This window comes from Myodes glareolus, chromosome 24, assembly GCF_982192425.1.
Source record: "Myodes glareolus chromosome 24, mMyoGla1.1, whole genome shotgun sequence".
Taxonomy (NCBI): Eukaryota; Metazoa; Chordata; class Mammalia; order Rodentia; family Cricetidae; genus Myodes; species Myodes glareolus.
Genome location: NC_142049.1, coordinates 3,638,051 through 3,654,071, shown reverse-complemented (window position 1 = coordinate 3,654,071; position 16,021 = coordinate 3,638,051). Strand labels below are relative to the sequence as shown.

General features: G+C 48.6%; 1 protein-coding gene across 1 annotated transcript in view; it reads left to right on the top strand.

The window, feature by feature from the left end:
• Nucleotides 1-16,021, top strand: part of Tenm4 (teneurin transmembrane protein 4) — a 699,176-nt gene that overhangs the window by 508,800 nt on the left and 174,355 nt on the right. Inside the window, 1 exon segment of the mRNA XM_087901469.1 lies at nt 12,624-12,794. Coding sequence (XP_087757595.1) covers nt 12,624-12,794 — 171 coding nt within the window.

The following is a 16,021-nucleotide window of genomic DNA, read 5'->3' as shown; positions in this document are numbered from 1 at the left end:
AGTTTTAAAGAATCCCCATGTAACGTAATCTGTACAAGGATCCGGAGGACAGCTTTGTATCATTTTGATTGACACAGGGGAGGGGGGGGGAAGCAGGGAACAAAGGCTCAAAGTGGTCATGTAACTTACCCACTATTTCCCAACTAGTGAAAGCCAGAGCTGGGGGCATGTCGTTGTCCACTGAGCACAATTCAGGCAGGGAAATAAACAGGGAAGGAAGCACAAATGGGCACCATCGGGGCAGTGCCAGGCAGAGGTGTGGGACAACGGGTAAAGGCCAGGGGAGTGGTCCCGTTTGCCTGGCAAAAGTCCTTGAGGGAAGAGGCAGTATTGGAAGCAAGCCTTATAAAGGAGGGAAACTGTCTAAAAGTTGATAAGGTCGTAGACACTCCAGGCCAAGGTCAGAAGCACAGATGTGGCCTGGACAGGGGCGTTGAGGGTCAATGGAATCCACATAGAGCAAGACGTCCATGCAGGGAGAAGCCACAGGGTGGAGTCCATCAGACATGGTCATCAACACACATCAAGATGCCCTCCTAAAATCGAGTCTGTTGTGACATGACCTCACCCCAGGTGCTTGTTCTCCTGGGGACATATTGCCAGTAAAATGTGATCAGTTCAGCAGGTTCAGATACCGAAAGGACTAGCCCATTCCTGCCCCCCCACCCGCACTGGTCATTTCCAGGGTTCTATAGTTAATCAGAAAACAAGAGAGTATAGTCAGCCTAGGCCCAACTCGGATTTAAATTTAATCTGGACCTTGTGCTAACCGGAAAGGTTGGGCAAGTTGCTGAGCCGCTTTGAGCCCAGCGTCCTCTTCTTGTTAAGGCAGGTACTACATGCCATGAGGGAATTTGTGAGAATGGATTATTTTTATTTATTTCCTTATTCATTTTGACTTTTTGCACTTCTTGAGATGGGGTCTCAGGTAACCCAGATTGGCCTGGGATGTGCGGTGTCTAGACACGGAATCAGCGCAGGACATGTGGCAGCTTCCGCTTAAAGCCGGTGGCCGTGGTTCACACCGTCACCATCATCTGCATGACCCTGGGCATCATCCTCATGGTGCCTGGCCCTGCCCCCGCCCCCAATTTCCCAATCAAAGACCAAGCCAAACACAGGGGTCTGTGTGTGCAGAGAACAACAGGTCCTCACATCTGCCATGTAACAGTCGGCGACAGGAAGGCAAGAAACCACAGTGATCGAAGGGTAGGGGACACCGGAGGGCAGGAGCCTGTCTCCAGGCTGTCCTGCGAGGTTTCACGGCGAATGTCCTCTTTAAAAAACCCCACAAGTCCATAAAGGTAGGTTATCCGCCCTCATCCCTGTCAAAAGCAAAAGTTCCAGTCAGGGAAGCCCTCCACTAATAATGCATGCTCAAGGTAAAACTCCACTTGAGAGGCTGTAGGGACCACTTCCTAACTGACTTTGATCATAGAAAAAGCAGAGGGTAAGTCACACAGTTCACGTGCCACAGGACACCAGGACATGGAAGCTTTGCTCCTGGGGCCAACCACAGCCTCTCCTCTAGGAGGTGTGGAAGTGGAACATCAGCCGCAGGCATCTTCCCTCGAGCCGCCGGGAGTGGCCAAACTTAAGTTTAAAATTCAGCTGCATTAGATCTTTTCTGAAGGCGAAGTAGGGTGCTGTGACAGCGAGGGGAAGTCAGCTGCATGTAGCCATGCCTTAGGTGCACTTGTGATCAGTGTTGCAGTGTGGATGCATGCAGCCATGCCTTAGGTGCACTTGTGATCAGTGTTGCAGTGTGGATGCATGCAGCCATGCCTTAGGTGCACTTGTGACCACTGTCGCAGTGTGGATGCATGCAGCCATGCCTTAGGTGCACTTGTGACCACTGTCGCAGTGTGGATGCATGCAGCCATGCCTTAGGTGCACTTGTGACAGTGTTGCAGTGTGGATGCATGCAGCCATGCCTTAAGTGGACTTGTGACAGTGTTGCAGTGTGGATGCATGCAGCCATGCCTTAGGTGCACTTGTGACTGGTGTTGCAGCGTGGCTGCAAGTATTGCAGAGAGGACTCTGTGTCTTGCTGCCTAAGGAAATGCCAAGCCTTTCCCAGACTTGCCTGCTGAGGGCTTTGCTGCCTGAGGGCAGGGCTGCCTGCCCCCAGCTGAGTGGTGTGAATTGGGGGGCTGTTCCTGGGTTTCTCTGATCTCAAAGTAAAGTCTTCACCATGAGTTGCAGACAGGCCCTGACCAGGCTCCAGTGTGTCCTCTCTGCAGGGTCACTCTCTGACTGCTTGTTCCCTCAGCAGTGCTCTCAGGAAGCTACTTTTGTTGGACTTGAGATTACCTAGGGGAGGAGGGCTGCCTGGGCTGTGCTTCCTTGGCAACAGCAGGAGCAGAGAGTCACCAGGACTCCGTCCGAGGCCATAGCACGCCTTTAGTAAATGGTGCCATCGGAAACATTTGGGAGTACGCTTTTTTAAAACTACGAAATTCAGTTAATACCTGCCATCTGGCTCCGCTCTGAGACACCTCATCTGTAACATGGGTTACTAACAATATCCACCTCAAAGGGTCGTTTAAATGATCTTGCGAAAGTGACTTCTCCAACATTAGGACCATGCACAAGGGAGCAATTCTTAAGTCGGGGCTGTGGCTGTTTTAATAACGGTCCTCACATGTCCCTGTCCACCCTTCACATCTCTGATGCTTTGCTGGAAACAGGGAAGGAGTTTCCTCAGCCCTGAGGGAGAGAGGGCCTCTCCTCACATGGCCTGGGCTGGGCCCTACTACCCATGCTATGGACACTGGGCTGGACTCCTTCCGCCTGGAATGTGGTGCCTGGCAAGACAGTAAGCTCTAAGATTGCACTCTCTGCTCTCACACACGATCGATTTCTTTGTGCCTTCAGAACCGGATTTTTTTTCGTGGAAAGAGCTCAGAGCTACATAGCTGCAGACGTGGGTTCAGTTCTTGCCCAGGTCCCTCCATAAATGCGTCGGCCAAACCTAAGTCTCCCCACCTGCTCTTTGAAGGGGCTAGTAGGTCTCCAAAGCAAAATAGTCAGGGTAGCAACCTTCCTCTGCCCTAAAACATAATCTTAGGCCTCTTAACACCCCAAGTCCCCAGAGGTCCTTGTTTTACCTCTTCATCACAAACCCTGAGACACCACAGAAGTATTTAGGATGCCGTGAACCGCGGCACACACCGAGCCCACTTCGCTACCGTCCACCCACCAAAGGTAACATGGATGCTTCCATCTCAGGGATAAGGGAACGGCAGCTGCAGAGAGGGAAGCCACCTACAACTAGAGCGTCAACACGGGAGAAGTGACCCCATGTCCTTGACCACAGAGGCCAGGCTGGTCATCACCGGACGTCATTACTGTGGCCCCACTGTAGAATCAGCATTGGTTCTAGCATTGGCAAAGTCAGATGATGAGGCTCAGGCAAGCAGGTTGAAAAATTGGAGGAGCAGGTCAGCCCCTTCATTAGGAATGCATGGGAGAGGTCTTGGTAAAGCCCGCTTGGGGCAGGAGGGCTTCCTTAGTCTATCGTTACAGTAGGGATTTCTGTGCAAATTAAAATCCTGCTTCCTCTTATCTTCAGCTTGCCTCTCACCGGTTCGCTGTGCCTTCCAGTTAAAAGGGCATCCATAGTGACCACGAGCCCACACGCTTGCCACACAGAAGTGGCCTTCTCCCCAGTACTACACAGTGCAGAAAAATGCTCTGTGATGCCAGAATCCATTCCCCAGAAACAGTGGGCCCGTGAGTGAGGAACTGTAGCCCTGATTGCTGCAGTCACGGTCTAGCCAGAGACAAGAGAGAAAGCAGTATATTTACTTGATTTAAAATTAGCCCCACGTAGCCACCGGTGGGATCCTGTCAGCCCGCTTCATAGTGATTCTCCCCATAAAAGCTGTTTTATCTGTTGGACAAATAACTCTCATTCCGTGCCCAAAGTCTGTCAACTCTTGGGAACAAGAGAGCGCCTGCAGCTAGAAGGAGCCTGCAGATGGTGTGGCAGAGAAGTCATGAGGAATACAGAGAAGGAAAGAAAGGTGGCGGGGGGCGCGACGGAACTGGCTTGATTTCTCAGTAAGTACAGGAGCTAAGGACAGCAAGATACCAAGTGACAGTGGTCATGACAGCTGCCATTTGTCAAGCTCTTAGGCACTACTCTGTGGCAATGCCACGTGTCATCTCTCTGATCCTTTGGGATGGGTGCGGTAAGCTTCATTTTGAAGAGGAGGAAGCTAAGGGTGAATGAGGCCGAAACCTTTGTCCAAAGCCAGGACATCAGTAAACAGCCATGCTCTGTGCTTTGGACAGAGCTGTGCCTGCTGCGCACTGCATTGCTTTGTGGTTACTCTTTTAGTTTTAGCCTTCGTGACTCCTCAGAGAGGGATAACTGAGAGCCTGGGCTCTGACACCGCAAGGATCTAGATTCAGATGCTGCTCCATCAGATCCCCGCTCCATAGGTCTTTGGAAGTCACAGAGCCTTTCTGAGCCTCCATTCCCAACTGTTAATCCAGTATGATGCCCTTGTCTAGAGTCTGACTCCTGCTGTGTGTTAGGGCTTCTTTCCTCTGTTCCATCACCCTTAGAGTGATCTTGCCTTGCCTGCTAGTTACGGAACCTCTTCTCATACATAGAATAGAGCTAACACGCTCTTGGAAGCTAGAGAACAAAATGTATCTACAAGCCCAGCGCCTTGATTCAAAGCATGGTGTCCTTTGAATCTATTTCTATGATGTTTTTGTTGTTGTTCTGTTTTGTTTATTTGAGACAGGGTATCTCTGTATAACAGACCAGACTGGCCTTGAACTCACAGAGATCCGCCTGCCTCTCTCCCAAGTGCCAGGATTAAAGGTGTGCGCCACCATGTCCAGCTCCTGTTGATTTTTATACGCAAACACAGAAGTACATACAGAAGCACAGCCAGAAAAAAAAAAACTATGCGGTTTTATAGCCTGCTCCCCTTCCCAACACTGCATCTCTGACATTTATTGCAGGTTATCATTGGTGTTCGTCAGGACTGTTGTCATGTGTGCAGGGCACCTTAGTCAGTCTCCTGTGTCAGCTGTCTAGGCTCCTTCAGTTCCTCTCCACACACACCTCTGCGTCACTGGGCTCTTGGTCAGAGCTTTCAAGTGTGGTAGCTTTATAGGAAGAGCAGGCATGTGGGCTGGGAGATGAAAGGCTGTTGTTCTTTAGTTGTAGGGTTTTGCCTTTTCTGTCATTATTGCTGTTGGTGCTAACACCAGTAAGAAGTAGCTTATCCTGAGTCAGATATGGAGACCGTGACTTGGGAATACAGATTCAGATGGCTCTAGTGACATGTTCTACTCTGGACACAGTTTAAGGAAATTTTATAGTCCCCAAACTAAGGGAAGTCATAGGCAATACATTTGCCAGATACTTTGTGGTGATACCGGTTAAGGTATAACAAAGCAGGGTCATCTCCTGCAGGTCTCAGATGCTTCCTGATAGCTTAGCTTTGGTGTTGGTGGGCGGTGCCAGTAGTCTGATACGGTACTGTATTCCAACGTGTCCATGATGCCGCAAGAAGGGGAAATGGCTGCCAACAGCCAGTAATAAAGGACTGTCAAGGAGACTGAAGGCAGTCGCAGGTAATTTGGACTCTAGATCTGCAATATCCCACTCTCCTCGACCAATGAAATTTGGTCCAGTCGATCCACAGATCCTCCAGCACAGCTGTGGCCTTTGCAGGGCACCTCGGTTTATATTGATCTTGTCGTTTTTCTCTCCTTGGAAGACCACAAATCAGAACATCCTACTGATCTCAATTTCATAGAAATGACTGTATTCAAACAAACAGAAATCCCAAATGTCAGTATGAAAGCAGAAAGGCAGGTAGCCAGTCATGTGACCAGGTTGGTTCCCACTTTTACAATAAAATGTGTCACTTGATGGGCCTGTGGTTAAGAGCAGTGGCCGCTCATCTGGATGACAGGGTTGGATTCCCAGCGCCCACATGGCAGCTCGCAAGCATGCGTGACTCCAGTTCCAGGGCTTCCGATGCCCTTTCCTGGCCTCTGAGGGCACCATGCATGCAAGTGATGGCCAGACACATGCAAGCAAAATACTCACACAGATAAAAATAAATAAATAAAATATAATTTTTAAATGCTACCTGCACCGACAGTTACCTGCAGCTATAACTGTCTCTAGTTATTCCCTGGACAAATCCTGCTCCAGAAACAAATGAAGCAGGTTCCTGCACAGAGTTGCACACCCCCTTCCTCCGCCTGGTCCTCTGCTGGCTTAGTGACTTGGTTAATTTGCCTCTTCTGGGGGGTGGATGCCAGGGCGCCTTCCGTGTATCTGAACATCAATGGAGCCTTTTTTCCCCCCTCAAATGTCAGGACGAAGCTTGCACTTTCTGAGCCATCACTCATGCCTCGCTGGGCAGGGAAAGGCGACAGGAAAATGCCAGTCCCAGGATCAGATGGACGGAGCTGGAGCAATTGAACTTTCCCACCCTGGCTCTTGGCTTTTAGAGATCATTAACATTTCAATGTGGGTGATCCCTGGACCCTGCTACCTCTCCACAGCCTCTCTCTCAACTCTCCCAGCCTCTTGTCACCTTTTCATTGGATTACAAGTTGTCTAATGGGAAAACCAAGTTTCTTATCTCGGTCACTCTCGGTATCCTTGAGCGGGGATTTGCACCTTAGCTTTAAATAGACAGATCAGGGGGTAATTGACATAATCCTGCCATGTACTTTGGTGGGTGACGACTCTTCATCCTTCAGAGAATGAAGGATATAATAATTATGATATAATAATGTCATATGATATAATAATAATGTCTGAATGGTTTGGCCCATTCTTTAGCAGGCTGGGGAGAATCTTTTATGTCTCTTGGCTTCTTCTATTATTACTTTTAATTCATGGTTGCTACTTTCAGAACAGTTGGCCAACTGCATTCACTGCTTGACATATCTTCAAAGGAGGGTTCCTATAGGGCAGAGACCCCAACATTTAGTGGTCCCGTCAGCCCCTAGTCTCCAACTCTCGTTCCCCCCTTTATTTTGAGGGTAACTCTATGTGGCCTGTATCTTCAACCCAAAGTAAAGTGTAGAAAGGAAGAAGGGGAAATGTGCCTCCCCCTTAGGACAGCTCTACTGCCTGGTCTTGGTGGGTAGCTCACCATAACCCTTTCCAGTAACTCAAAGGTCACTTTAGATCAGCTTCCATTTCAATACCGTTTTATACATTCTTCATTAATGTTTACCCACCTTTTACATAAGCGTGAGGCTGAGTGACATCATAAGTTGTTGACCATGGAGCACGCTTTTCCAGTGATACTGTTGTCACATGAGTGACTGTCAGGAATTGGGTGGTAGCTACAGCTTCTGGACTCTGAGGACCGAATTCCTGACTGAACTTGCATGCACGCATGCGCGCATGCATCCGTTAGAGCAAGCTGAGCAGGCCAGACTCTTTCTCTTCCTCTTTCTTTTCCTTGTCCATCATCCAAGACAGTGACGGAACTGAGGGCTTCTAGTATGACTTCTATTGACCCCGATGATAGGTTACTAAAAGTCCACTTCATTTGGGCGTCAAGATGCTCTCTATTGCTCGCTAACCTCTGCCTCCTCAAGTTCCTTGTCTGTAATTCTTACCTCCCAATGATTCCGATGGTTTTTACTATCACATACTAACCATGCCTGATAATGGGCTTTGTGATGACACTCCACACATGTATACAATGCATTGATCATTTTAGCCCATCATTGATCCCTGTTGTTCACCTTCCTTCTCCTCCCAGTTTCCCCTTTGACTTTCATGTCCTTTTTTTTTTTTTAAATTTGTGACCCAAACAGTTTCATTAGGTTTGCCTATGTATGGTAAGAGGTGACTTCCAGAAGCATGAATGCCCCACCAGTGACTACACAACAACAGAAAATGTCTCTCTCCACCAGTAGCCATTAATGGCCTATAGATCTTCCTGGGTGGGTGGAGCCTCAGAAGCCCCCCCCCCCCATTGCATGACTGGATGTTGATAGGCTCGATCTTGTGCAGGTAATCCTTGCAGCTGTGAGTTGAAGAGTAAAAAGGTCATGTGACCAGAAGGTAGCGTTCTACAGTATTCCACCCCATCCCTCTGCTCTTGTGCTTTTGTCTTCTGACCCTTGGAGAGGGCGATAAAGATGTCTCATGTATGGCTGAGCATTTTCAACACTTATTCTCAGCACTCTGGCCAGTTATGAGTCTCTGTGGTTACTACTCTGTACTGTTTAAGCAAGTGTCCCTGCGCTAATCTGGGGAGACAGACGTAATTATTCAGAAGGCAATCTGACGGGCACATCATGTCCATTTAGCAGAATAAAAGAGGTACTTCCCAACTAAGGGCTCTGTCCTCCTAGCCCTGGGCTTCTTATGAGGTTTATAGTGCGCAGCATGAATTCCCTCCTGTCTCCGGGACCTGAATCCCAATCAAAGTGGTTGGTGACCCCCTGGAGCCGAGTTTCTACTCTTATACCAGTGGGTACCTTCTGCCTGGTGGGGCCAGTAGTTAAGTGGCAGGCCCATCTTTACGGCATGGATCCTTTCCCTACCACTGTCCTCCATGTCCACTCTGTCATTTCAGGGTGGCCCAGCCTCTGGGGAATCAGTCACATGCGGTTTCGGATGGAGCTTTGCTTTCCCAGGGGCCTCTTCCCCAGGGCACAGGAACTGTCTGTCACCCTCGCGGCTGTGTGGGCGTCTGCTACTACCAGGGAGGCAGAATAGAGAGGAGACAATGTCAGCACAGGGCTCCCTTCCCATGGGCCCTGCCTTACCCTCTTAGCTTCCCTGGGGACCCTGGACTTGGGAATCAGGTTCGTCTCTAAAACCCTGCCCTCCCAGCCACCCGAACCCTGCCTCATTTTTTTTTTTCCTAAAGGAAAGGCTTGCGTTTGTATCTTCCCAAAATTAAGAGAAAGCCCTGACAATAAAAATGTTTCTCTTCGCAGAGCCGGGAGCATCCTACTCGCTCTGGAATTAGTTAATTCTCATGACCTTTTAACAAGACAGCGCTTGGCGCTCTCCGATAAGATAATTGACTCAAACAGGGGAAGAAGCCCTGCTCACTTAATGGTGTTCATCTGAGCTGTGCGCAGTTCAGGGGAGTTCTCCATTACCTTTGGAGTCGCCAATATATAGATTAAAGCGGTAGGAAGGCCAGTAGACGCGTGAGCTAGTGCAGCCTAGGGTGGCAGTCTCCTCCCTCGCAGGCACGCTAGCTGTCTCCTTATCACTGCCATCACTCAGCCCGGAAAGCAGGGGGAGCACCTGGCACAGGACTCCTAGCCAAAAAGGCGCTCAGTCAGCAGGAGCCGCTGTTGTCGCCGGTACTGTTACCACCAACGGCACAAATCTGACGCCCAGGGAAGCACAGTGATTGTGTACACTTGGCAAAGTGCCTTGCCACGTGGCATCCCGCTGATGATGTGGTGCGCTCATCACTGAACCCTTATGACATAGTACTCCATTGGCATACCCCTCTGACGTGGTATCTCCCTTATATGCGATACCACAGACGTGAAACCCCTCTGACGTGGTACACCAGCAATACAGTACCCCGCTGACACAGTGTACACTTCTGACACAGTGCCCCTCTGACATGGTATCCCTCCAACACGGCATACTACTTTGTATAGCGCCCACTGGCATGGTACACTCCTCTGATACCGTGCCCCTCTGACACAGTACTAAAACCACAACAGAACGTATTTCCCCATTTCTCAGATAATACTACTGCGGCTAGGAAGCAACTGTTAGGGTTCAGAACTGGTTTCCTTACTCTGGTACCATATCACAGAAACCAAAGCAACGGGTCATTCTCCCTGCCGTCACCAAAATGCAACCTCCTGGCTAGATCATGCCTGTGCCTGTCCGCTATATGATTTGACTATGGACCTGGAGCCACAAGAATGTGCTGCGTGAGCCAGATTCTCTACAGTATTTTGTGGCTTAAAGGCTGTTGTAGAACTGTTTTTCAGCATCCCGTGGAAGAGTCCTGTGTCTCATCCCAGGAGACTGTCTGATGTCCAGGAAGGGGTGTCTTCGTTTGCCTCCTTGTGAAATAGAACTGATACAAGGCTAAGTGGGTGGAGCCTGGACTCCATAGCAGAGACTCACAGTGTGGGTTTTCAGGTCTGTGCAGATGTGGGTTCTAGACCAGACTCTACTTCTTCTTGTCCTTTCAACCTTGCACATGCCCGTCGCTTTCTTCCCTCACTTGGTCATCTGTAGCGTCTGGCTACGAAGATTAGCCTTTTTTATGGTTGTCGTGAAATCTAACGTATGCATTGACTAGTTTTAACACAGTCTCTGGTACACAGTAAAACTCCTCAATTAGTATCTTACAAATACTGTAGTTTCAACTAACTTTCTGTTTTGTTTTGTTTTGTTTTTAAAAAAATTAATTTGTATTAAGACCTAATATCTGTTCATGTTCTCTAAGCTGGGTCTAGTGGGGTTGCCATGAGAATTAGACATAGTGTATACAAGTTACCAGACACACACAGTGGGTAATTAGTGTAAGTCCATGGACCCTCCCGCCTGTGTGTTTCCTCTCTGCGTTCCTGTGGTCCTCCTTCTCAGTCACCCCCTCCTCTGGGCCCTGACCTTCTGAGTGGACTTCCTAATCCATCTGTCTTCACTGTGCTACTGTGGACGTTAGCTGTCTGAATCGATACTAACTCTCCTGAGTCTGCCACCACGAACCTTTAAAAATAGCTTTATCCACTAGATGAAGGGGCACGACCTGTAACATGGTGCAGGACCTGGGAAGGGAAAGGCCGGCTACAGACGTGAAAGCCAGAGTGAGCTCCTGGAAGTGCTGAGTGGACACCGCTGGCAAGGTTCAGTCTTGTTTCCTTCTGCGGGATGATTTTTAGTTTCAGTTGTGTGTGCGTGTGTGCACATGTCTGCACGCGTGTGTGTATGTGTATGTGTATATGCATGTACGCACATGCATACTGTAAATATGGACACATGCGTGCCACAGCATTCAAGCAGATTTCAGAGGACAATTTTTAGGGGGTTGGTCTCTCCTCCCACTTCTGTTGGAAGAAACAATTCCTTCTGCTGTCTTTGCCACTATGCAAACTCCAAATGCCAGCTTTTGGGATCAAACTCAGGTCATCAGACTTGCATAATAAGTGTTTTCACCAGTGGAGTCGCCTTTGTGGCCCTTGCTTTTGTGTGTGTGTGTGTGTGTGTGTGTGTGTGTGTGTGTGTGTGTGTGTGTGTGTGAAAGGCACTTACCAGATGGAGCCGACTGGCTTCCCATCTTTGTCACAGTCTGCCACCTCTGCCTCCCCACTGCTGGGGTCACAGGTGTGCCCCACCATGCCCATGCCAACAGCAACATCTTGATTCCCAAAGTGAAGTTGGCACGGCTGTCACACACTAGATTAGAAATCTTTGGGGGAATAGTCTTCCCAGCCTTCCCAAGCATGGCGTGGTTCAGTGTTTGCTTTCGCTTGTCTCACGGCCCCTTCTAGATGGGTGCACCAGGCTATCTGGTAGCCTCTTACTTGGGGAAAAATATTGCTTAAAGCAGGAAAACATGCCTGTGGTACAAAATGAAGATGTGTGGAGCATCGCCCTCCCATCATGCCCTGCAGCATCCTCTTTCCTCCCAGGGAGCACCTGGTGTTAGGACTGTCTTTCATGTTCTTCCGGATACTCTGTACAGTTTAAAGCCAAAAGCAGTGTGTCAACACATTCTTCTGTAGGCTATGGTTTTTCTTCAAAAACAAACAAACCAACAACAACAAAAAAAAAAACACATAAAAACTTCCTCAGTCTATTTACGATCTGTGCTATTGTGTTGTGTGGATAAACCCTACCCAGCCTTTAATCAATGGACCAGTTTATGAAATTTTGCTGTTAAAATTATTCTGTAATGAGTAACCTTGTACGTATATAATTTATTAAATGTGTGAGTATATCCAGAGGAGAATTTTCTACAATTGGGGCCTTGAAATCCCAGGGTAACGAGTGAATGTATTTTAAGTTTTGTGACTTGTATCACATACCGTGATCAAAGCATGTGGGTGCTTGCTCCCCACCCTCTGCCAAAATAGTCTTTTCAGCCCTTTGTACCTTAGCCAAAGCATATGTGAGAAATACTATTTCAGAGTTTAACCAGTGGGTAATGTCGGGAGCCTTTGCACACTATTAAGAGCCGAAGGCATGTCCCGTTCCTTCACCTGTCTGTCCATCTCCTGTGCCCGTTTCTCTACCACAGTGTTACACTTTGCTGATCTGTGGGTGTTATTTTTCTATTAAGGAAACAACTCTTTGTGGTACAAGTTACGGTTCTCTGCTCTAGACTGTCATTTCTCTTTTGAAGAAAAAGGTCAAGGCCTCCGGAAACTGACTCCCCTCATCCATCCCCAACATCACCAAACTGTGAGCCCCTTGAGGGCAAGCCCTAAACCCGGATCATCACTGTGTCCCAAGTCCCCCTGCAGGGGCTGGCACTCTAAGTGATCTCCCTCCAGGGGCCGATGTTGAGCTGAGCCTAGGGTCTGTGTCCCCCCCAGCCCAGACCCCCTCTCCTTGTGGCTTGGGAGCTCCGTTTCCGCCTCCAGCAGAGAAAGATGACTCTTTTCATTGCTTACCACAGCCATGCACCTGTTTGGCCTAAACTGGCACCTGCAGCCGATGGAGGGGCAGATGTATGAGATCACGGAGGACACAGCCAGCAGTTGGCCTGTGCCAACGGACGTCTCCCTGTATCCCTCGGGGGGCACTGGCTTAGAGAACCCTGACAGGAAAGGCAAAGGAGCCACGGAAGGTAGGGTCGCTGCGTTGTCCGTGTCGTGAGTCCTCTGTGTCTGCCTGTGACTGGAGAAAGCCTCCATCATGCACACTGTGCGCCTAACTCACGGCTCATGCTTCCTCCATCTTCTGCACTCCATGCTGGCTGCGGTCTACCCGTGTCTCCATCCCAGTTCCCTGTCGGTGTGAGCTCGGAGCGGGGTTCACAAGGACCCAAGATGCTCTGCTGTATCCCATTCCATGCTTCCCAGGATGCATTAGGGGCATTCACATCGCCAGCTATCCATCTTTGTGTGGGGTCAAGGGGGAGCACTTCTGGGTCGCCCTGTGGGACCAAGGGTCATGTGTGGGACATGGCAGAGCCATGTGTCTCAATGAAGACTTTTCAGGTCATCAGCCCCCTCCAGTGACCTGGAATAAGTTACTAGTCCATCTGGCCAGCTTCCTTATCTGTAATAGAACAGTAATTACTGTTTGCTGTGTTTGTATCAAAACTTCTAAGGTCATTTCATTGTACACTTAAACCTCACAGAAACCCTGTGAAGTGGGTATAATTAGCTATGTCCATTCTAGGTATAAATGCAGATGATCCCATGAAGTGACTTGACCCACAGAGTGTCAGCATTGAGTGTATAAACTCAGGTCTGAGACCCAAAATCTCTCACTCCCTCCATGAGTTTCCCCACCTGACCGCCCCCCCCCACCCCGGTTACAGGACCTCAAAGATGATATGGCTGTGAAATTCTGTTCTACATTGAGACAAAGATATTTCTAGCCATAACAGAAATGGTGGTGACACTTTGGGTTTGTCATTCTTGAGAGGAAGTCACAGATCCATATTTTAAATTTCTCAAGGGTCTTGATAACAGTTCCTTGATACAACTTAACTTCCTTCACTGTCAGCCAGGAGTGGCTCAGGCTTACTAAGACTGCAAAGATGTGTAGGCTCACAGGCCAGCCCGATTGTCCTCCAGGTCCAGCGGCCTTCCCTTCTCTTGCCTCTGCTGCGCTCTGCAATGCTGCTGTGCTCTTCCCCAGTCGGCATAGCTGCCCTGTCTCTTACCTTTACAGCTCACACCAGGTGTTCTCTTGCCTCACTTAATCCTGGGGTCATCCCTTTTGTGGGTCTCTGTGTCCTTTCAAAGATTTGGCCTCCAGACATCCATTTGGTTAAACCGGTAACTTGGCACTTGCTCGAAGTACCTCTTCACGACCTCTGCAATGATGATCCTGAAGTTCAAAGTCAGCTGCTGACCTACGGAGCTATGTCAGGAGAGGAGACTTCTGAAAGAATCAAATCCAAATGCTTACCCACTCTTTAGAGAAGAAAGGCTAAGCATTTTCTTTTTAAAGAGTTTAGTACCCAAACCACTGAATAACGTCTGCCGCTTTGCCCAGAGGCAGAGTGGGGAAGGAGTTAGCAAGCATGGGGCCACTAGAGTAGTCCGTGTGACGTAAGAAGACACTATGATGCACGCTTAAGCATGTCCCCTGAGCCAGGCATTCTAGGCTTCACCCCCCTCTTCAAAAAACCCTGGGCCGTAGGTGCCTTAAAGCGTGCAGTGTAACTTGCAAGCCCTACAGGTGAGATTCCTCAAAGACTCATCACGGGACTAAGTGGTGTTCTTCAAGGATCTTTGGACCCACCAGGGCACTGTCTATGGTCCTGCCGGTGGCTTGCGATGCTCATACTAGTTTATACTGTCCAGTGCCACCGGCGAAGACCCCCTAAAGGGACAATTGTCTTTAGATTAAGCCTGTGGAAACACACTTAAAGTGTCTCTACCTGTCATGGAGTTGGCAAAGGGTCTCCTGTAATACAGTGCAGTTTTTTCCCATCGTGATCCCCGACAGACATTCCTTCAGCGGGAATTAAATCTATCTGAAATCTCCAACCCTAATGAAATTAGTCTGTGTGCTGTTTGGGTTCTTTTAGTTTTTCCGGAAAAGCAGGAGGTGTAGATAAGAGGCAACCTAAAATTGCACTGCCTTATTGGCTTATTTTAATTGGAGGATTTTTGCTTAAAGGGATTATCTGTCATTACTGATGCAAATGGAAATCCTGTTTATAAACCCCTCAGACGCAGGGCAGTACTGGAAAACAGTCAGCAGCAAGAGCAATTACCGTGAGAAAAAGACGCGTGTGCCTGAGAAGCAGAGGGAACGCTTCCCATAGTCTATGGGAGACCACATGGTTCTTCCCCACCCCACCCTAGTCAAACCAAAGTCTACTCGGCCTCTGTTTTTAATCGTGGTGATGATAAACCTCTGCTTCCTTAGACTTTATCTCAATCGTGAAAATGTCAATCGTACCGGGAGGGCACATTTCTGGTCCTTTCTGATGGTATCAGGGAAAAGAATCCATTACAGAGTTAAGATTAGCGTCTGTGCCCCGTGCTGGCGGAAGGAGCAGTATCAGGTGAATGAAAGGAGCTGAGTGTGCCCTGGAGCCACCTAGCCCAAGCTGTGGTGCTCAACCCAACCTTTTATTTATTCCGTGAGCTTATACTATTTACCTCATCTGTTTGGCCTTAGTTCTCTTGCCTGTAGAACAAGGGTGCTGATGGCTCTTCTCAGAGACCAGCAAGGGGGAGCCACTCATCCAGAGTGGTCGTCAGTTCAGCTGGTGTCCCTCATCTTGTCCACCTAGTCTGGGGCCATTCGACTTCAGACACGGAGATCCTAGAGACATGTACCAATTAGCGTTTCCCCTCACGGGTCCTCCTAAGGTTTGGAGGATTTAAAAAATATTTTTGAAGTACATCTTTTTAATTATATAAATTAAATACACGATAATCCCAGTACTGTGTTTGTCATGTCTGGGAGAATAACATCAAAGGATAATTTATGTTGTATTTTCAAAGTGGTTGTAACCATTTCAGGGTCATCATGGGACAGAAGCCAAACATAGCAGCTTCCTGAAGCGAGACTGCGAGACCTTGTGTCTGCATTAATGGGGGAGGGGGAGTCACTGAATAAACAAGCATTCCTGACAGTTGACTCTGTGGGCTACGGATGCCTTCTCTTTGCAATGGAATAAAAATTGCTCATTGGTTTGAACCATGCAAATTGCTGCACACAGGCTCAGCTGGGCCCTCCAAAATGGAACAGCTTATTCTGATACCCAAAGAAATTTCAAACAGTTGCTAAGGAAACTAAGGGATTCTTTGTGCAATCTATTGCATTGAGAAGAATTAAAAAAAAAAATAGATGGGGCGATTGTTAGTTGATTGGAGCCTCAGA